We start from the raw sequence: 23,387 nt of genomic DNA, 5'->3' as shown, positions 1-23,387 counted from the left end.
ATTACTTGTGCCACAAAACCCAACTCTCACCTATCCCATAAACCTGAAAGCTATATAGAGTTGTAAAGCAGAAAGATATACCCTCCTTCTCAATTCACATACTCGCATGAGATAGTTTGTAAATCCACAATTGAAAAGCTCTCTTAAAGCCTACCTCTCGGCCCCTATTTATAAGCTATAGGGGCAGGAGATAACCTCTTGACCGACTGCCCAAATGGCAATTAAAACAATCTCGGTCAGCCTTCTAAAAACATCCATTTCTAGAAGAACAAATACAGAAAATACAACATGACACTTCCCTTACATTACAAGCCCTAATCTAGTACAAATGTATTTCAACAAATTCTCCACCCATTCGACTTGATTAGGCTTCTCCCAATTCCTGCAATCTTCAGATATTTGCTTGTCCCAACTGTAAAATCTTCAAACAATGTTGAAGCTTTGCTGATGGAACTGCTTTTGTAAATATGTCTGCTACATTATTTTCACCTACCACTTTAGATAAGAAAATAGATTTATTTTCAATCATTTCCCTTATAAAATGAAATCTTACATCTATGTGTTTTGTCCTCTCATGGTGTGCCTGATTTTTTTGATAAATGTATGGCACTTTGACTATCACATAACAAGGTTGCCTTAACTTCTAAACCTAGGAGTTCACTTACTAATCCCTTAAGTCACATAGTCTCTTTAAGAGCTTCTGAAAGAGCTATGTATTCTGTCTCGGTTGTGTTTAATGCTACTACATGTTGGAGGCTTGATTTCCAACTAATTGTAGAGTTCCATAATCTGAATACCCAACTAGATGTGGACCTCATTTTGTCTATATCAGCAGCATAGTCTGCGTCCGAATACCCTAGAATATTAGGTTGAACTCCTATCTTGGCACCACCATATGTTAGGACATGACTTAGGGTTCCAGCTAAATATTTGAACATCCATTTAATTGCATTTCAGTGATCTTTCCCTAAATTGGCCATAAAATGGCTTACAACACTCAAGATGAGCTAGATTTGGCCGAGTGCATACCATACTATACATTAGGCTTCCTACCGCACTAGAGTATGGGATATGACTCATTTCCTTTCTTTCTTCTTCATTCTTAGGGGATTGGACATAAGACAACTTAAAGTGTGGTGCAAAAGGCACACCAACTGCCTTTGCATTTTGCATTCTAAACTTAGATAGAACCTTGGCTAAGTAGGACCTTTGGGATAGGTATATCTTCCTATGTTGAGTGTCTCTAGAAATTTCTATTCCTAGAATTTTCCTAGCTTCACCTAACTCTTTCATTTCAAATTCAGCTTTCAACCTTTGTTTGAGAAGCTGGATTTCTTGATAGGATTGACTTGCAATGAGCATGTCATCCATATATAATAGGAAATACACTGAATGCTAGGTGTAACATGCTTATAGTACACACAACTATCATAGGAACTTCTAGAATACCCTTGGCTTACCAGTACCCTATCAAATTTACGATACCATTGCCTTGGGGACTGATTAAGTCCATATAGGGACTTTGGTTGGTCCATTAACTTCAAAACCCTTTGGTTGGTCCATTAGAATTTTCTCCTCTAAGTCCCCATGGAGGAAAGTAGTGGTAACATCCATATGCTCTAATTTGAGATCTAAGTGGGCAGTTATGGCTAAAAGAAGCCTTATAGATGTATGTCTCACTATTGGGGAGAATATTTCATTAAAATCAATGCCTTGAATTTGGGTAAACCCCCTAGCAACCAGCGTAGCCTTATACCTAGACTTAGGGTTAATTCCTACCCCTTCCTTGATCTTAAATAGCCATTTGCAGCCTACTATGCACTGCCCCTTTGGCCTTTCAACCAATTCCCAAGTCTGATTCTTCTTTAAAGAATCTATTTTAGACTTCATGGCTTCTTGTCATTTTCCAGCATCCTTAAAAGACATTGCCTCTTCATAGGTAAGAGGTTCTTCCCCTCCTATTTCAATTGCACTGGTAAACGCATAGGCTACCAGATCAGAATACCTGAATCTCTTAGGAGGTTTTCGGACCCTAGGTTGTCTATCCCTTGCAACACTATATCTGTCCGGATTTGGTTTGTCACCTAGACTGGAGTCTACATCACTATATACCTCATCTTCTTCATGATGAGAAGATTCTTGGGCTTGGTCAAGGGCCTGATCATTTTCATGATTACTATCTTGAAACTCATATGTAGTTTCAGATTGGTCTGGGGTATTAGATGGGTCAAATCTTGAGATTTCTACTTGGACAACGTCTTTTTCCTCTCCTAGACTATGTTGGGTTTGAAGGTTGTCTAATTTTATGGTAGATGACTCATCAAATGTCACATCTCTTGTGACTATAGTCCTATGACCATCTAATTCCAAGTTCCAAAGTTTATAACCTTTAACACCTGAGGGGTGGCCTATAAATAGGCATTTCTTGGCTCTAGGTTCTAGTTTTCCTTGCTTCACATGGGCATAGGCTAGACATCCAAATATTCTAAGGTGTGATAGGCTCGGTTTGTGCCCTGTCCATCTTTCATATGGAGTCTGGAAATTAATTGCTACAGAGGGTGATCTATTTAAAATATGAGCTGCCGTGGACACAACCTCTCCCCAAAAGGATTTGGGCAAATTTGCATGAAAGAGCTACTCTCTCTAACAGAGTGCGGTTCATCTTCTCAGCTAGCCTGTTTTGCTTAGGGTTTTCGGAGGCTGTTAAGTGTTTAATTATGCCTCCCTCCTTGCACATTTGATTAAAATTCCTATTGCAAAACTCTAATCCACTATCAATCCTAATAACCTTCACTGTTCTACCTATTTGATTTTCTACCATTTTCTTCCAAGTTCTAAAAGTTTCAAAGGTGTTATCCTTAGACTTTAGAACATATACCCAAAGCATTCTTGAGAAATCATCTATTATGGATAGAAAGTACCGAGAGCTCCCATGAGTCATGGATTGAGTTGGGCCCCACAAATCTGAATTGATGTAGTCTAGGGGTGCTTTTGTTGAATGGATAGTTGTTTTGTTAAATTTAATCTTAGCTGCCTTCCCATAAATGCAAGATTCACACTTGCTTTTTTTCTAAGGACCGACCTAACTCCAATATCCCTTGTTTAGCAAGTTTCACGAGCCCTTGCTCACTAATGTGTGACATTCTTAGATGCCACAATCTTGCCTTATCATGAGAATTCGAGCTTACGCTTGTAGCTTCTCCACAAAAGGTGGTTGCTTGCAGGAAATAGATTCCATTTCTTAACACAACTTTCATGCATACTAGGGATCCTTTATTTATCTTTATCACTCCACCCTCACATTTGAATTTATATCTGCACCTATCTAATTCCCCAAGAGAAACCAAGTTTCTCTTAAGCTTAGGGACATATCTCATGGCTGTGAGGGTCCTAAAGGTTCCATCATGCATTTTTAATCTGACATTTCCCACCCCTTGGACCTTACATTCATAATCGTTTCCTAATAGGACCTTTCCCCTGTTTATTTCCTTAAAGTTTTGGATCCATTGCTTCCTAGGAGTCATGTGGAAAGAGCAGCCTAAGTCCATGACCCATTCTTGGCTGTCAGATTTGTCACTTACAGTTAGTGCATCTGCACTATCATACCCGGTATCATATACATTAACCCCCCCCCCCCCCCCCCAAAAAAAAAATCAGATTTCTCTTTATCAGCATAGTCCTTCTTTCTCTTAGGACAGTGCCGCTTAATGTGACCCTCTTGTTGACAATAATAGCATTTAATTGGCCCTTTTCCATTCCTAGATTTAGATCTTGATTTACCTTTGTTCTTAAAATCTTTCTTAGGATTTCTAGACCTTGCTATTAATGCATCTGCTGGTGAGGATTTACTATCCATTTTAATTCTCAAATCTTTAGAGTTTAATGCTCCTATTACATCTTCTAAAGAGAGTTTATCCCTACCATGCTAGAGAATATCTAAAAAATTCTCATAGGTCTTAGGTAATGAATATAGGAGAACTAGGGCTTTGTCTTCTTCTTCATATTTAACGTCTATGTTTTCTAGGTCTAAACAGAGTTTGTTAAAATCATCTAAATGATCCTGGAGCTTCTGATCATGCATCTTAAAATTAAAAAACCTGGCCTTGAGAAATAATCGACTGGAGAGAGTCTTCTTGAGATACAAATCTTCCAACTTCTTCTAGATTTCTGCCACAGAGTTCAGCCTTGACACCTCCCTGAGCACTTTGTCTCCAAGGCTCAGAATAAGAAGGCTATAAGCCTTCTTCTTGATCTGTACCCGTGCCTCATTATGTTCTGCGGTTAGAACTTGAAGTTTTTTCCCAGTTGATTCTCTCTTGGTTGTTTCTTCTTGTTCCAGCGCCTCTTCTAGACCAAGATTGCAGAGGAGTGCTTCCATCTTGATCCTCCATAGGTCGAAATCGTTGCTCCCATCGAACTTGTCGATAACTGATTGAGAAGCAATTGGCGCCATTCTTGATTCCCTGAGATCGCCTTCTTCTTCTTGAGATTCTTGAGTCTTTGATCAATTCCATAGGTGGCCGGCTCTGATACCAAGTTGTTAACCTAGATCTCACCCTTAGCTATGATCTCTCAATCACTCAAGCACACCCAATGATCTCTCTAATCCGTAACATAGCAGTAAACCATAATCAATCAAGAAAACAAGCAAGAACGATAAACAACACAAGAAGATTATCCTGGTTCGGTCTCAATTAAGACCTACATCCAGATTGGCTTTACCCTTAGCTTTCTCCACTATCTTGAATACCAATACACAATTACATATGCCACAAAACCCAACTCTCACCTAGCCCATGAACCTGAAAGCTATATAGAGTTTTGAAGCAAAAAGATATACCCTCCTTCTCACTGCACATACTCGCACAAGACAGTTTGTAAATTCACAACTGAAAAGCTCTCTCAAAGCCTACCTCTCTGCCCCTGTTTATGAGCTGTAGGGGTGGGAGATAACCTCCTGACCGACTGCCCAAATGGCAATTAAAACAATCTAGGTCAACTTTCTAAAAACATCCCTTTCTAGAAGAACAAATACAGAAAATACAATATGATACTTCCCTTACATTACAAGCCCTAATCTAGTACAAATGTATTTCAACACTGAAAGTCACATCCCTACTCACCAAAGTCCTTGGCCATCCTTCTTCTAGGGCCCATAACTTATATCCCTTAACCCCATTTGGATAACCTATAAATAGACACCTCTTGGCTCTAGGCTCCAATTTTCCTTTCTTTTAACATGTGTATAAGCAATGCAACCAAATATCCTTAGATGCTCTAAGCTGGGCTTATGGCCATTCCATATTTCATAGGGTGTTTTAAATCCTATTGCAGTCGAAAGTGACCTATTAATTACATAGGCAGTTGTTGTAACAGCTTCTCCCCAAAATAATTTGGATAACCGAGTATGGATTAACATGCATTTCACCCTTTCTAAAAGGGTCCTATTCATTCTCTCAGCTAGGCTTAGGGTTTCGTGGGACCGTTAAATGCCTAAGGATGCCACTTTCTTTACACATTTGGGCAAATTCTTTGTTGCAAAAGTCAAGTCCATTATCTGTTCTAATAATCTTGATCTTCATACCTTTTTAATTCTCTATTAAAGTTTTCTAGGCTTTAAATACTTCAAAAGTTCCATCTTTTGATCTTAGTACATATACCCAAACCATACTAGAGAAGTCATCTATGATTGATAAAAAATGCCTTGCCCCACCATGTGTTAAAGCTTGACTAGGGCCCCATAAATCTGAATGAATATATTTAAGAGGGGCTTTAGATATGTGGTTTTCTTACTTACGGAATTTTACCTTTAAAGACTTACCAAAAAATACATGTTTCACTTAGTCCAAATCTGTTAAATTTCCAGTCCCTAGGATACCTTGTTTGGATAGTTCTCTAAGACCTTGCTCACTTATGTGAGCGATCCTATAGTGCCACAACTTTGTTTGATCATAGGTTTTATTTTCACCTATAGCTGCCTCACCACTTAAAGTGGTTGCTTGCAGCACGTATATTCCATTTTGGAGGGCAGCTTTCGTGCATATAAGGGCTCCCTTAGATACCCTTAAAACTCCACCATGCCCCTTATAGGAATGACCACTCTTATCCAACTCTCCTAGGGATATTAAGTTCCTTTTTAAATCTGGAACATACCTAACAGATTTTAAAGTCTTTACCAATCCATCATGCATTCTCAATTTTATGTCTCCTATCCCTTTTATAATACACTCATGGTTGTCCCCTAACATCACCTTTCCATCACCTATATCTTTATAGTTTAAAAATCATTCTCTATGGGATGTCATGTGAAAAGAACAACCTGAGTCTAAAACCCACAAATCCTTATCTTGTAGGCAAGATGCAACCAATGCATCTGCACTATCATAATCATACTCACATAGGGAGGATGAAATTTCAGAATTTGATTTTTCTTTAAGTTCTTTCTTTCTCTTAGGGCAGAATTTCTTAATATGTCCCTCTTCATGGCTGTGATAACATTTAAACTGTTTCTTACCATTCTTAGACTTGGACCTAGACTTCCCCCTAGATTTTAAACTCTCTCTTTTCAGTCCTACTTCTTGCAGTTAGGACATCTCCAGGAGTCTTTCCTTCTACTTTCTGTTGCAACTCCTTAGAATTCAATGCTCCTATTACATCTTCTAAGGTTAATGTATCCTTACCATGTTTAAGGATATCCACAAAAGTTTCATATGACTTAGGTAAGGAATGTAATGACACAAGGGCTTTATCTTCGTCATCATAGTTTACTTCAATGTTTTCGAAGTCAAGACACAACTTATTAAAATCATCTATGTGACTTTGCAATTTCTGCCCTTGCATCTTAAAGGTAAAAAATTTTGCCTTCAAGAACAGCCTACTAGATAGGGATTTTGTCATATACTAACTCTCTAACCTAAGCCATAATTCTGCAGAAGCTTCCATCTTTAAAACTTCTCCAAGTACTTTGCCTCCTAAACTTAGGATTAGGGTATTGTATGCCTTCTTAATAATTTCTTTCTTCTTTTCTTTAGAATAGACTTCCGGCATCTTTGACTCTCCATCGAGAGCCTCTTCTAATCCTAGATTACCCAACAAAGCTCTCATTTTCATTCTCCAAAGTCTGAAATCATTAGACGACCCATTGAACTTCTCTATGTCATACCGGGTAGCAGAGGCCGCAAAAGCTATGGCAGGGAAGAATCTGTCACGAACCTAGGGTTCGTGATAGGATAGAAGAGGAATTGGGGAAGAAACTGAGAAGAAATGAAGGGGGAGATTGCAAAGAATTTGGGAGAGAAGGAATGGATTAGAGCTGAACGAGAGAGAGAGAGGGGAAAGAGAGAGAAAATAGAGATTCAATATCAATATCAATTTCAGCATATCAATCTTCTCTTACAATGGCCTTTTTATAGGCATAGGTAGCCCTTTAACTAATTTCTAACAGCACCCATGTGCTCTTAACAAACAACCAAATATTTCCTAACAAACTAATATGAGCCTATTACAATATTACCCCTTTTATTATATCTCTATCCAATATTATCCTTCTAATCCTCCTAGGGACATGACAATTTCCCCGCCTTGAAACATGTCTTGGGTCCCCAAGACATGCCAAACCTTCACAGCTTCCAATATGCTCCCTTTTTCCTTTTCTTCCACAGCTTTACTGGAGAAATTTTAAAGATATCTTTCACTGCCAATGGAAGGATCTTAGGTGACTTTTGCTCTCCATGCATGGTATGAGTCTTCCCACTGCTAGTAACACCATAGCAAACATTGTACCATTAATTCCTTGCATGGCACCACTTACAACCTGCTGGGCTGTAACATCAATTCCGGTCTTCAATCCTCCCTTCAACAAGGGTGACAAAAATTCTAATCAGCCAGTTGTAGTAACAATGAACATAATGGAATGAGACTTGTTCTTTCCAGCCAAACTCTCGACATTTTTCTCCTCCCAATCAGCAACATCTTTTCCCTTTTGTTGGCTGCAATTCCCCTCTATTTGGACTTCTTTTTCAGCAATATCAAATGATCCCTCTGCATTGGCTGCCCTATCAATTTGTTCATTACAAGTTCCCTTCAAAGGATGTAATCCATCACCAATATCATCTCTGATGCTGCCAACATCCTTCTTGATATTGCTGCCTAATTCAAAATACCCAAGCGCATACTCGGAAGTCAATGATGAATCAGTTTCCCACCTTCTTGTCTTCTCCTTCAGCTTCTCCATTTTAAGGAACTCCTCCTTATTAAAACTTCCATGATAGTCATCAAAGTATTCGGCGGAAAAACTGTAATAATACTCCTTAGATAGTATCATTGCAAACTCTTGCAACTTCTCGCGAAACATTCGACCCAATTCCTTGCATTCTTCATCAAACCCACTGCTGGTTCCTTTGTCCCTTCGGCTAGCCTCATTCTCAAACTCCTTTCCCCATGTTTGATGCTGCTGGTCAACTGAAAATGCAGCCTTCTTTGGTTGCCATTGAGGCTCCATTCCAGCTGAAAAGGAGGCTTTCTTCTGCTGCAATTGAAGGCTCATCTGCACCATGTATGCATTGCCTCCCCTAGTTTCATGAGTAGGACACCCCATTGAAAATACAGCCTTCTTTGGCTGCCATTGATGCTTCATTCCTACTGAAAAGGAAGAATTCTCCTGCTGCAACTGAGACTTCAATGGTCTCAGATATGCACTGCTACCCATGGCCGATTTTTCAGCTACAACATACTTCGACGGCCAAGGAATGGGAGTTATATACATGCTTCTGTTTTGCATGTTGTAGCAGTTCCTAGTCTCACCTCAATTGCAACTCAAGAGTTGGGCACCCACTCCTCTTTGCCTTTCCACTTTGACCCAAAAATTTACGGCCAAAATCTACCTTAATGGAGTCGGATCGTAATTACCGCAAAGGAGAGCCGCAGGTCACAGCCCAGATTCCAGAGTCACCCATCCAAATTCGCCTTCAAAAATCCACTCCCAGCAGCTCCGAACTTTGCTCAGCTTCTCCACTTGCAGCTAATTCTTAATCAACAACCTTCCTTGCTCACCGAAGGCACTGTCGGAAAAAATTAGCCTAGTCGCCCCTACAGAAATTAATGGCGGTTCTTCTCAACCCAATCACCCTCCAAGGCTCCCAGCCCAATTGCGATCGCCTCCTAGAGTCTCCTAAAGCATCTGGCTCTCAGCAGAAAATCACAATAGGAATCACAGCAATTGAGGATCGCCAGATCTGTTGGGTAATCAACTGCCTCAAGGCCAATTAGCCAAGAATTCCCCCGTCGGAATCAAGGAGGTTTAATGCGCTTGCAAGTTCCGATCAACTGAAACTGCTCTAGGGTCTCCGAAAGCACCGTCAAACACCACCGTCTCTAACTCTCTGCTGCCGCTGCTCGCAATTGCTACAGATTCAACAATCGCTTGGCCTCGAATTCGCTTCAGCTTATGGCCAATGATGCATCCAGCTTACTTCCCTTGGTTATGCTCTGAGTTGGTTTTCTAGAATGGTCGGAATCTCCTTCCGATCAAGGAGGAAAGCACGGTTCACCAACATGATTCAAAAGGCAACCCCAAACCGAGCACACACAGTGCCTTCCGATCAAAGCGGCAACACCCGCAAAACTCCAGTCGGAATTCCAATTAAAACCGCAACACCCAGCCGCGCCTACAAGAAGCTTATCGGTTTGGTCGGACTGGACTTCCGGTTTGGTCGCAACTCTCTGGGCCGTCTGCTTCACCTGTGACGGACTTCGCTCGCTTTGGACAGTCGTAACCCTCACTGACCACAAGCTCCAATTGCGAATCCTCATGGCTTGCTCCCCTTCAATTCTGGACAAGATTGGAGTCTTAGCTGCGAGCCGTCGCCTCTTGTAGTGATCGCTCTCCACACAAGATTACAATGGATTCAAGATTACCCAAGCTCTGTGTGCGTTTGCTGAGATTTAACGACTACCCCCACTTGCTTCCACTTCGCGCCTTCCTTTCTTGCCAGAATTAGCGCCTTTGTCTCACCCAACCGTCTTCGATGAACTTTCTCACCAACAGCGAGCGTTGTCTGTTCACGACGCTTAAAGTATGCTCGCCTATCAACCCACTCCAATCGCAAACGCTCTTCTGTACTGATCGATGATGGGCTCCGCTATGAATCGACGACGGAAATTACAGCCGACCAAATCGACCAACTCTCTTACAAGAGCGATTAAATTTACAACCGAAGAACGATTGGCTTTGATCGGAATCACCTTCCGATCCAAATGAGCAGCACACTCCCGAGCCCCAATTGGATTCGCCTTCAAATCAGGGCTGCAACAGAATCACAGCCGAGGATGGTAAGGCTCTGCTCGTCTGGGCGTTTCAATCAACTGGAATCAAATTCACAGCCAAGGATTGACTGCTTTGATACCATTTGTCACGAACCTAGGGTTCGTGATAGGATAGAAGAGGAATTGGGGAAGAAACTGAGAAGAAATGAAGGGGGAGATTGCAGAGAATTTGGGAGAGAAGGAATGGATTAGTGCTGAGAGAGAGAGAGAGAGAGAGAGAGAGAGAGAATAGAGATTCAATATCAATATCAATTTTAGCATATCAATCTTCTCTTACATTGGCCTTTTTATAGGCATAGGTAACCCCTTAGCTAATTTCTAACAGCACCCATGTGCTCCTAACAAATAACCAAATATCTCCTAACAAACTAATATGAGCCTATTACAATATTACCCTTTTTATTATATCTCTATCCAATATTATCCTTCTAATTCTCCTAGGGACATGATAGAATCCCATCGATTTCTAGGGTTCTAGGCAATTCCTGAAAGAGTTCTTAGCTTTGATACCAATCTGTAAGGATTAGGAGCTCTTAGAAACTCAATCAATACTTTTAGTTTGCCAATACTCTCAACACTCCTCACCTGAAATCAACCCACAACAGAAAATATAAACTGGAAATGAAAGAGTAGAATTCAACAAAGAAAAAATGAAAGAGAGACAACCAAACAAAACAATAGGCGCAAGATATATCCTGGTTCGAACTGATCAAAGATCAGCCCTACATTCAGCCGCAAATCCTAAGAGCAATCCACTAGAAACCGGAGAAAACAGTTTACAAGAACCCTCAACTCTCTATCACACAAGTACACTGCCCTCTCACAGAGATTACACTCCCACTCTCAAAGCCTTTTCTCTCTTCTTGGCAATTTTACTCATATACAGAGACATAAATGAATGAATGATTTGTTCAATCCGACTGCCTAGCCAACGTCTTCTATTTATAGACCATAGGAGGCTTTAGTTACAAAGCTTGTTATTTTACCTACACAAAGACTAAAATAACCCTTATAATATAACATCTAAGTTATCTCCTTTCTAACTTAGAATTCTAGTCACATTCACTCGCCAAATGAGTTCTACTGTCTTCTTCATCTTCTAGACAGAATCCTCAATGCAAAAACCCAACACAACTTTTAGGACTCCATTATCTCCTTTATAGGAGAAACCAATTCTATCTAACTCACCTAGGAAAATTAGATTTCTTTTCAAACTTGGAACATATCTTACATATTTTAAGATTTTAACCGATCCATCATGCAACTTTAATCTTACATCTCCAATATCCTTGATCCTATACTCTTGGTTGTTGCCTAACAACACCTTACCACCTACCAAATCTCTATAGTTCACAAACCATTTCCTATGTGGGGACATATGGAAAGAACACCCCAAATCTAGTATCCATGCCTCTCCATCAGCATTTTCAGATACTACTAGAACATCGGCATTGTCATAGTTGTACTCGCATAGAGATGAGGTGATTTTAGAATTATTTTTCTCTAGGTACCCTTTCATTCTCTTAGGGAAATTCTTCTTGATATGCCCTTCCTCATGGTAGTAATAGCACTTTGTTATTCTCTTGCCATTTCTTGATTTTGACCTAGACCTACCCCTTTGCCTAGGATCATTCCTATCCAGTCTAGTTCCAACCGAAAGTACATCACCAGCAGCACTCTTTCCCTCTACCTTATGCTGCAACTCTTTTGAGTTCAATGCACCTATTACATCCTCTAAAGTCAATGTTATCCCTACCATGTTTAAGAATATCCACAAAGGTTTCATATGACTTAGGCAAGGAATGCAATAATACAAGAGCCTTATCTTCATCATCATATTTTATATCTATGTTTTCCAAATCAAGACATAGTTTATTAAAATCATCAATATGACACTGAAGTTTCTGCCCTTCTTGCATTTTGAATGTAAAAACTTAGCTTTCAAGTACAGCCTACTTGAAAGTGATTTTGTCATATAAAGATTTTCTAATTTTGACCATAATGCCTCTGCTGATTCTATTTTAGACACTTCCCTTAGGACTTTGTTCTCCTAAACTCAAGATTAGGGTATTATAAGCTTTATTGTTGATTTCTTTCCTACGATCATTGATTTCCTTTTTCTGTTCATCAGTGATGGTTTCGGGCAACTTCTTTTCAGTTTCTAAGGCTTCATCTAACCCTAAATTACCCAACAAAGCTTTCATTTTAATTCTCCAAAGCCCAAAGTCATTAGTTCCATCGAACTTCTCAGTGTCGTATCTAGCGGCAGAAGGCGTGGAAGCCATGGCAGGAGTAAAACCTATTGATTTCTGGGGTTCTTGGAAGTTCTTGAATGAATTATTGGCTCTGATACTAATCTGTTAGGATTAGGAGTGCTTTGGACAACTCAATCAATGCTTACAAAATGCCAATCTCTCACACTCCTCACCCGAAATCAAACCAACCAATAGAAATATGAAAACTGAAATATAAGAACAGAATTAGAAGGAATGAAAACTAGAGAAAGAAACAACCAAACCACAAACAAGAGGCACACGATATGTCCTGGTTTGGATTGCGTGAAAAGCAAGCCTACATCCAACCTCACCTCAGTCCAAGAGCAATTCCACTAGAAATCCAAACGTTGAACAGTACAAAAAGTCCCTCACTCTTATCCTACCCAAGTACAATCTTTCTTGGAGATTACAAAGAGCTTTCTTGACACAAGCCTTTCCTCTCACACACTGCACTCGCACAATATCATAATGAATAATTGGTTCTGCTTCAAACGACTGCCTTTGCCCTATATTTATAGACAAATTAGGGCGAACATTTCTAGGGATAAAACAGATATTGCAATACCCAAAACACCCCTAGGTTGCATATTACCATTTGAATAAAACAATCTAACTAACTGTCGCTTGAAACTGATCAGGACTTTACTGCTTACTTCTAGATCTTCTATTCAATGCAAAACAACTCAACAGCTATTGTGCTAACATAAGATGAGTGTAGAAATTGCCTACACGGTCCTGCAGTGCACAATTGATGGCTTTGATACCATAATTGACTGTCACAACATAGCACCCAATACGATCATAGCATGTGTCTTGTTATTTACTAGTTTAAGTAGCTTGGTTGATTGGTCAAGTGATGGTATTCTACATTTTGAATTATGGATGAATATTTAATAAATCTTTCTGACATATTTTTTGTGGATATTACTTAGATAATTAGGATTGATGATGTTAATCACAGAATCAAGTCAAAATTGTTGAAGTAGGAAAGATTTTTCAATATTTTATGCGATTGTAAAATTATTTTAAGGCAAAAGAAGTTTTGTTAGATGGCCATAAAACTAATTTTGTTTTATGGTACAAAATATGTGGATGTTATAGTAAATCTGCAGCTATATATATAAAAAATATATATAATTGCTATTATTGGGGATAAAATGTGTAAGATGTGATTCAGATGATTTGAACATGTGATAAGAAGCAAAATAGCACCTGTTAGTGGGAGGAGTAAACGAAATTTGTAGAAAAGAGGTAGTTGCATTTTGCAAACAGAAAACAATAGTAAAAGCCTCCCAGACATGACTTGGGATGTAGGTAGTGTCTTTACAGAAGATATGGTCATGAAATGAATCAAAATAACTGGAGAGTTAGCATTTATATAGTTGACTCCATCTAGGAATTAAAGTTTGCGATGGTAATGATAATGATCATAGCAAGTGAGTGAAGACTGTAAAGGTAAGAAGTGAGAATATAAGGGATTGCACTTCCTCAAGCTTAAAGGGTGTGGAATTAAAGAGGGCCTTTATAGGAGTTGTTTTATTGCATTGAAGTAGTTTTCTTCTTCTTCTTTTGTTCTTTTTTCTAATTTAGTTCTAAATTAGTGGAGTAAATTAAAGGATCACAAAGCAAAAATGGAGCTCAAGGTTCAAAGTCCAACACGGTTGAATATTTTAATGATTCCCTATAGCTATTTTTTGTTCACTAATTGCCTCAGGCTTGGATAGTGGGAGGAAGAAGTATGCATGAATAATCATAAAGCCCTCTCATGATCTTCCATCTCAAGGTTTCTTGCTTGTGTCTTTTTTGCAATATTGAGATAACAACAATCCCAAGCCTTAATCCCATTAGGTGGGGTTGGATACGTTTCTAGACCTGACTATCTCTATCCATAGCATATCCTTTGCGACCACTATATCCTTTGTCATGTATAAGGTTTTATTTTATTTTATTTTTTGCCTCTGTCTTCGTTTGTTACTAAGGTAGCGTTTGTTAAAATGAGTAAGATAATGTTGTATTAAGATAACTTATATATAATGTCCAATATAGCTTATCCGAAAGGGGGGGAGAGAAATTTATCTGGGAAGTCCGAGATAAGAAGTCACATGACTTATTTTCAGATAAATTTAACAAACATAATGGAAAACACTTTTGTCTGGAATGCTTTTCATATTCCACTTTTTTTGATTTATATCTTGGTTAACAAATACTATCCAATTAAATTTCTAACTTCTCTCACTAAAATAAGCTCTTTATGAAAATGCTTTAGCAACTTATTACCGAATAAGCTTTGGACATTTCCTTTGTTCTTATAAATAGGCATTAAAGTACTTTCTGTCCATCTGTCATCCTTTTTGATTTAAGGATCACATTAAATAATTTTTGCTACATAGTGGTAAGTGGTGAAATTTTGAGGTGCTTTCAAATGATAATTTATATAATATATGCTAAGATATTGTATATAGGAATTGAAAGGTTAATTGAAGTAGATGTGCTTGGTGGAAAAATAGATGGTTTGTCCTATCTCTTTATCAATTGTTCATAATGGATTAATTGATAAGATACTCCTCAAAACTCATTGACTACAATATGCTCAAATTTATTTCAGGATGGGGTCATCCTTGGAGCGGATACAAGAGCTACTGAAGGGCCCATTGTTGCTGATAAGAATTGTGAGAAAATCCATTTTATGGCACCCAATATTTATTGCTGTGGAGCAGGGACAGCTGCAGATACAGAGGCAGTGACTGGTATTTTCAAGTTTAATATTTTATTTTAGAACATCAATACTTGTTATTAAGCTACAGCGACACTGCATCCATTCTTCTAATTTTCAAGAATATTGTCTTTCTAGACATGGTCAGTTCCCAGTTGCAGCTACACAGATACCGAACTGGACGAGAATCTAGGGTTGTGACAGCTCTTAGCCTTCTGAAGTCTCATCTTTTTAGGTAAAATTACATACTCAAAAGTTTTGCTATTTTCAGCGACATCAGTACCCTTTCAAAGCTAGGTCTTATCTCCCCCTCTCTTTTTCTCTTTCTCAACCAGCTACCAAGGTCATGTCCAAGCTGCTTTGGTGCTTGGTGGGGTTGATGTCACTGGACCACATTTGCACACGGTGAGTGATGTATACCTGTGGTCATCTGAAAGGCTCTATCTATGGCCTACAAAGGACTTAACTATTATCCTTAAATCTTGCAGATATACCCTCATGGATCAACAGACACTCTGCCATTCGCTACAATGGGTTCTGGTTCACTTGCAGCAATGGCTATTTTTGAATCAAAATACCATGAAGGGCTAACTGTAAGTTGGTGGATTTGCATTTGTAAAGTTTTTGGTGCTGGATGACTGTTACCTTCCATGGTCCATCATAAAAAATCTGGGTTTCTTTGTAGAGGGATGAAGGAGTAAACCTGGTGTGCGAGGCTATTTGCTCTGGGATATTTAACGATTTGGGAAGTGGGAGCAATGTAGATGTTTGCGTGATAACCAAGGTTTGTTCATTTCTGTTGACATTCCTTGAAATGGGAAATCTTGAACTTTGCATTTAATTTTGAGTCTTTCTAGGAGTCAGTATCTTTCAAATTTCCTTTCTACAATCTGTGCTTGTGCAGGGGCAAACTGAGTACTTGAGAAACCATCAGCTGCCAAATCCTCGGACTTATGTAAATGCAAAAGGTTATTCGTTCCCCAAGAAAACAGGTTTGTTTTTCTGCCTAATCATGGCCTAAGTCTACCGATTATATCCTCTATAAACTATTGTAACTGGGTATTTTTTTTCCCCCACCTTCCTGTTTAGGGCTTTTGTCTAATTATTTTATCACGCTTGGTGGACAAATGTATTCGCCTTTTATCTTTTGATATGTTGGGGTATCTTGTGGTTTGGGTTGTATTATACAACATTTTGCATATATTGTGGGTTGTTACTTATCATCAGCACACACTTGTTTTGGCAGTAACCTACCACACTAATGTTGTACTGTACTGGCAGTGCTTTTATGTGATTGCAGCCATATAATTATGAGTCCTCTAACCAGTCTGATACGGATCACTAATAATACATCATGGCTTGGCTTTAAAATGAGAACACTTTGCATATACTGCAAGTTGTCACTTATCATCAGCAAACTCTGATTTTGGCATTTAACCTGCCACACTAATGTTGTACTATCAATGTAAGACAGCTAAATAATTATTAGGCATTCTATTCAGTCTGATATGAGTGATCAAAACGTAATGGAAAGATTTGGTATATGTGGCTTTATGTTGATGTCAGTTGGCAGTGTTCCCATATGAAATTCATACGGGGCTCTGGCCAAGTGCATATGTTGCTCACCCTGATGCGGTTGGTTTTTGGGTTGTGATTACAGAGGTTCTGTCAACAAAGATTGTGCCCTTGAGAGAGATGGTGGAAGTTACCGAAAGAGGAGATGCAATGGAAGAAGAATGAGCTATTGTGCGAACCCCGTTTAGTGGTCTGTTCTGAATTCTTCTATTATCGACATCTCTGTTTAGTTTCATTGTGTATCAGGTGTGACATTGAGATTCCTCCTTGTTTCCTTTTTGGAATAATATTCAAAAGTAGTATCGCTTTGTTTATGTCGTAGATTACTTTTGCTCCTGAAGTTATTTTGTAGGTTCACTAAAGTTAGAGGCTCCTTGCTCATAGAGTTTTTTTTTACAAAAGTAATATTTCTTTTATAATAATTATGGAAATAGCATATGTTTCTAAATAATTTTCAAACTAGCGCTCTTTCTGCAACCTTACTAAGTCACGCTGGAAAAGCTTTCAACTTGGCTAGGGGATTCTGTGCTTCTTACCCATTGGAGAAAGAACTGCTGGTTCATTGCTAGAAATATAGAATTTTCCACGTCTGTGGCATGAAGGGGATTAATTCTTTTTGAGTTTAACAAAATTTGACGTTGAACCAGCATTTTTTATGCTGAATTGTCACTGTAACCAGCAATTTTATGCCTAGTTCAGCTATGTTGGCACAAATTGTGTTGAAGGAATCTCATTTTCAGCTATGTTGGCACAAATAGTCCTTAAAATTTTTAAAATTAATCAGATCATCCTTGAATTAGCAAAAGTGTTGTACCCTCCTCCTCCCCCGAAGGAGTCTTTCTGAGGGTCTTTGGGGGAGTTGCTTGGAGAAGCCAGCTGCAAGCATGCTGAAGCTTGGGAGGCTAGTCCACTCGAAGACCTAAGCAGTCCACCTGAGGAATTTTTGGGGATGCCTACACTGAAGAATTGGCCCAGTTCTCCTCCCCGAAGCTTCTTTGAGAGACACATCTCCCGTAGCTTAACCCATGTTCTTCCACAGAACATGACCTACTCTTCCTCGAGCCTCTTTCCCTCGAAAAACCTGAGGAGGGGGGGGGGGGGGGGGGGGGGGGGTGTCTTGCCTAGGTCCTTTGGAAAGTCTAACCTAGGGGCATCTACGCACTCTCTTGAAGGGTTGTGCCATGTGCCTTCGTGTATGTGTGCTACATGTCTCAGCATGCTAAGTGTCCCAGTCTTTCAAGGGATATAAATACCCCTTGACCTCTCGTCTTTCAAGATCTTTTTCCCGAGTCTTCAAATTACTTCTTGACTCTTTGACAACCACATACACAATCATCTCAAGACATCCAACTTTTTGAAGAACACCATTCGCACATTTATCTACATCACTTGCATTCTTTGGCATCATGGCAATATTTAAGTTAGTGGTCGTTCTTTTCGTGTTTCAATTTTGAATTTTGAGATTTGAATTCATTTTCAATTTTATATTTTGAATGTCTGTTTTGAAATTGTTGAAAACACGTTCTTTTAGGCCGTAGCATTTTTCATGTTTTAAAAAATTTGAGTATGTTTGTGATGAAAACAATTAAAATGACTTTTTGTTATTTTGAGTTTTTTTTTTTTTTTATAAAATTTTTCATTATTTTTGCAAATATAAAAGTAAATATGTTTTTATTATTTTTAAAAATTAAAAATTGAAAACGACTTGAAAATAACAAAAAAAAAAAAAAAAGGCCTTAGGCATTAGAGGGCTCGTGCCTAAGAGATCCTTATGTGCCTTTTAACTATTTATTGCCTTGCAAATTCGAAGCTCTTTCGAGTCATGTCAACTCTCTCGGATAGTTGAGACTTCCTCGGAGCCTCCATACTACCCAAGGCCTCATTGCTAAAGACCTTCTCTTGGTGCCAAAGACCCATCCGCGAACCTTGTCCACTATTTCTTGGAAGATCCTTTGGGTAACCTTATCGGGATGACCCTCATGGGGCATCTATATGTCATAAATGTTAAAGGTGCGCCTAGGGGCAAGGTGTCTTAAGATGCTAGTTTAGCAGCTCAACTAGGTCGAGGCGAGGCATTTTTTGGGAGGTGCTCGCCTTGCCCGACGAGGCACTGGGGCGTGAGGCATGCCTCATGAAACTTGGGTTTTATAGACATATTACTCTCATTGCTACAATTTTCAGTGAATTTTTTTGTTTAACTATCCATTATATTAGGATTAAAGTCCTAATCCTAAATAACAGAAGAGAGAAAAAAAATCGAAACAAAATTAGGGCAATGAAAATACATGTGAAAAACCCAAAATGCCCTTATTGTAAAATTGCATATAAAATTTTGCCAAGGGGCTTTGCCCCTACAACCCTCGGGTAAGGGGCTTCGCCCTCTACAACCCCTAGGGGTGGGGTTTATTGACTTCGTGTACTGACTCTGCATAGGGTTAATATGCGTTAAGGTGGTAATTAGGCTATATACACTAACTCTACACCTGCTCTCATGAGTTCTTTACTTGTTTTATTTGATTATTTCTTGTCTGTTCTGTTTTTTTTTGTTTCATTATCTTCGGTTCCAAAGACCGAAGATGATGAAGACTTGGAAAAGGGAGAAGAATTGGGAGAGGAAGAAGAATATGAAGAGGTGATTGAAGGGGATGATGAAGAAATTGAGCTTGATGTTGATGATCTTCTTGATGATGATTGATTAAAACTTTTTTATTGATTGTAAACTTGTAGTGTTTGTCGGTGTGAGTTGTCCTTTGTAATTATAGGATTTAGTTTCCTAGTTTGTTTCTTGTAATTGGGGTAGATTAGTTATCAATTAAGGAATCAGTGTACTGTATATATGGCCTCTAAGAGAGAAGAATAAACAACTCTGAATGTATTTTTTACCCTAATACATATTTTAGCATGGTATCAAATCAGAGATCCTAAGATTTTTGCTCTACTCTGCCAACACACAAAACCTTAAACTACCATGGATCTCATGCTATAGTACCAGGATGAGAGCACCGAGAGAGAGTCCATGGCAAACCCTGTTTTGTCTTCCTCTGCAAACCTTAGTTCTACTCCTAATCCAAATACTACTATTTTGCCTAATAATAATACTAATAATATAATCCCTACACCGATTCCTCAGATGATGACACAAATTGTTCACCATCATTCTTCCGCTGCACAAATTGGTATCAAACTCAATGGCGCTAACTGTGGAGTTTGGTCCCAAATCATTGAGATGTTCGTTGCAGGCAAGGATAAATTGGGATATTTATTTGGAAGTTGCCATCAACCCCCAACAACTGATCCCACCTACACGCGATGGCAAACGGAGAATGCTATAGTCAAAGGTTGGTTAATTAATTCCATGGAACCCAATCTAATTGGGTATTTTATTTGATTGCCAACTGCTAAAGAGGTTTGGAATGCCGTGGCTCACACCTACTATTGTGAGACCCCATTTCGGCATAAGTTTACCACGTAATTTAAGTGATTTTAGAATACTGAAAATTGGCCGAATAGCAAAATAAATTATCGAATCGACCGGAGGGAATGTCTCGGAGTGTAATTGTCTAAAAAAAATAGCATGGTCCTGATGAGTGTTTCAAAATAGGATTTATAGAAGTAAAAGAAATTAGAATTGAGACGATTTTCGGTATAGTTAAAAATGCAGCTGTAATTGAGGTTAAAATATCGAATTGTTATAGGGAATTTCCGAGAAATCATCGGAACCTTGGGGGGCTCCGGTTTTTCATATCAAACAATCATGAGGTGGTTTCGGGATAAATCAATAGCTCGCTGAGGACCCGAGGACAAAATCAGCCTTTATCGAGTAATCGCTGGTTATTAATTTTGGAGATTGGGTTGCTCGATGATATTAAATAAAAGTGTTGGAGGGCCTAAGTGCTATTATCAAAACCCTAAGTGCAATTGAGGAGAATTGTGGTATTTAATTGTGTGTAATATACATATTAAATACATAGTATATATATATAATATGCACGCGTAGAAGGGCCCCAGATTGTTGTCTGTGCGCGTGAGGGGCAAAGGAAGCTTCAAGATTTTTGTCTCTACGCATGGGGAGCAAGCTTGCAGATGTTGGAATTGGGCTAAGAGTTTTGTAAGGATTTGAGAGGTTTGTCGAGAGGGAGTGGTGGCCGATCGAGTGGCGCCCAAGCTACCTCGCTTATATATATAGAGAGAGAGAGAAAGAGAGATTGAAGGGAGAAGGAGGGAGAGTTTCGGCCATGGCAGTGAGTTATGAGAGCTTCGACCGAGAGATCATGAGGCTGAGGGCAAGCTTGAGAGAGATTGAGATCGAGAGAGAAGCCGAGAGACAGAAAGAGATCGAGTGAGTGATAGAGGAAGGGAGAAGACCGAATTAGCCATGGCAGCAAGCGGCCTTAACCGCAAGCTCCAAGCGGCCATGGCCACAAGCTGGAGAAGCAGCAGCGCGCGGGCTGCTCGAAGGAGTTGCAAGTGCTGGCGCGAAGCAGGGGCAGGGCTCGGTGGAGGCCGAAGGCGATCGAAGATGGCTGCACAACCGTGGCAACCATGGCTGTCCGTGAGGAAAACGACGCGAGCAGCCAGCAGGGCTGCTCTGATGGCGACTTGCGACGACAGGCGTGGTGAGGTCAGCAAGGGCTGGTGGCGGCCAGGGAAGATGGCCGGCGACGAGCGGAGCATCGCGAAGGCGGCTTGGGCATGGAGTTGCAGGCACAAGTCACGCACGAAGGAAGAAGAAGAACACGAGGAAGAAAAAAAGAAAGGAAAAGAAAGAAAATAAAAGAAAAGAAAAATAGGAAAGGAAATATAGGAAGATATCCCAAAAAATGGGAAATAGTGATTTATTAATATTTTGGAGTCTTTGGTGAGGAAGATGATTCGGGCACGCGTTTCGAGATGGTGCACGAAAATCAAGACAGTGCACAAAAATTGATGTGGTGTAAAAAAATTGAGGAAAATGCACGTGAAACGAGGTAGTGTACGAGAATCGAGGATTTGCGCTACATTCAAGGTCAGTCACGCATTTCGAGGTTAGGGCACGCACGAGAAAGCCTAAGAGGTTAAGTTAAGGTAAATAAACTTTTCTAGAAAATTCCAGCAAATTAGGAATAATATTTTATGAATGGTTATAGAGAAATATTCGAGAAATAATTAGTTTGGATTTATTGAGAAAAAATAGGAAGAAATAGAGAGAAATTATGAGAAAATTAGGAAAGGAATATAATATTGATTTATTGAATAAATATCATGGCCAGGATATATTGATGTTTCGAAGTGAGTACGTTAGAAGCCTGGTACAAGAATTGAGATGTTATGAGATGAGTATGAGGTAAGTGGTACTTATCAAACTGAATTTAGTTTTATGAAAAATGCTTGATTTGAAAGTGATTTTTTCAAAACCCAAATTGATATAAATGATTTTGTCATGTTGTCATGTCTTAATGTGAATATGTCATGTAGATTGCATTTACATGTATTAATGATGAAATGTGCATATGTTCACGACGATAATATTGATCATGCATTTGCATAAGGGTTTGAGAGTACGGGCCGGGATCGCTACTCTTTCAAGGGTGCACCCATACACCTCGGCCTGAGAAGGAGGCTGTAAAAATGGAGAGTAGCATTAAGGTACGGTCGGCTCAAATCGAAATGAAATGGAAAAGGACATTTTGCATCCATGCACGAAAATGATTTTTGTACCCTTATTTAAATGATTCATCATCTAACTTGGGCTTTACCCATGGAATATTCAAACGTTTCAAATGGAGATTGTAACAGATACAAGGATAAATGAGGCATGAAATAGCACTTAGCAAAGTGCATGATGAATTGAATGATAAATGAAATGTATGTAATGTAGTCCATATATTTAAGTTCTGCTACTTTGAAATCTGAACGTTTTGAGGAATGATAATGTATAATCTTATGGTTAATGACGATGTATAACCCTAGTTAGGGTTAATGTTAGTTGAGGACGTATGTTATGTATCAATGTTAGTTAAGAACTTATGTTATGTTTTAAGTCATTGATGAATAGCCTTGTATTGGGAATTAAGTTCGAGAAACAGTGATGTAAAAAATTGATTTATGATTAATATTAAGATGTCAGGTTCGATTCTAGCTTCCGCATTTGATGTATGATGATTCTCTTTCAAGATAAAATGATTAAAAATTCTGGGATGAATGCGATGAATGATGTGATCTAGTATTAGTTTGAAAGGAAAAAAAAAAATTATCCCAAGAATTAACGCGCCTGAAAAAACGGGGTGTTACAACTATGATGGATCCGATATTTCTCTCGTCTACGATCTAACTTGCAAGGTGTTTAAGATGAAGCAAGATGGATGTTCTATTGAGACTTACTATAATGATCTTCAAGCACTATGGCTTGAAATTGATTACCGAAGACCTAATCCTATGAAGTGCACTCATGATATTGAAATATATAATAAACTTGTTCAAACTGATAGGGTTTATGTCCTACTTGCGAGATTGGATGGCGT

At 39.0% G+C, this 23,387-nt stretch overlaps 1 protein-coding gene across 2 annotated transcripts in view; it reads left to right on the top strand.

The window, feature by feature from the left end:
- Nucleotides 1–19,789, top strand: part of LOC127797646 (proteasome subunit beta type-7-A) — a 30,829-nt gene extending 11,040 nt beyond the window's left edge. Inside the window, exons 3-10 of one of the 2 annotated variants that reach the window (XM_052330729.1) lie at nucleotides 15,205–15,346; nucleotides 15,451–15,547; nucleotides 15,648–15,717; nucleotides 15,801–15,905; nucleotides 15,998–16,096; nucleotides 16,217–16,304; nucleotides 16,973–17,077; nucleotides 19,457–19,789. In XM_052330729.1, coding sequence (XP_052186689.1) covers nucleotides 15,205–15,346; nucleotides 15,451–15,547; nucleotides 15,648–15,717; nucleotides 15,801–15,905; nucleotides 15,998–16,096; nucleotides 16,217–16,304; nucleotides 16,973–17,052 — 681 coding nt within the window. In that variant the 3' untranslated portion in view covers nucleotides 17,053–17,077; nucleotides 19,457–19,789. Of the gene's footprint in view, nucleotides 1–15,204; nucleotides 15,347–15,450; nucleotides 15,548–15,647; nucleotides 15,718–15,800; nucleotides 15,906–15,997; nucleotides 16,097–16,216; nucleotides 16,305–16,972; nucleotides 17,202–19,456 lie in introns of those variants that run through there. The other variant, XM_052330728.1, reaches the window with a different exon arrangement.
- The last annotated feature ends 3,598 nt before the right edge of the window (nucleotides 19,790–23,387 follow it).

Source organism: Diospyros lotus, chromosome 3 (genome assembly GCF_014633365.1).
Source record: "Diospyros lotus cultivar Yz01 chromosome 3, ASM1463336v1, whole genome shotgun sequence".
In the NCBI taxonomy this organism is placed as follows: domain Eukaryota; kingdom Viridiplantae; phylum Streptophyta; class Magnoliopsida; order Ericales; family Ebenaceae; genus Diospyros; species Diospyros lotus.
This window is presented reverse-complemented; position numbering and strand designations above follow the sequence as displayed.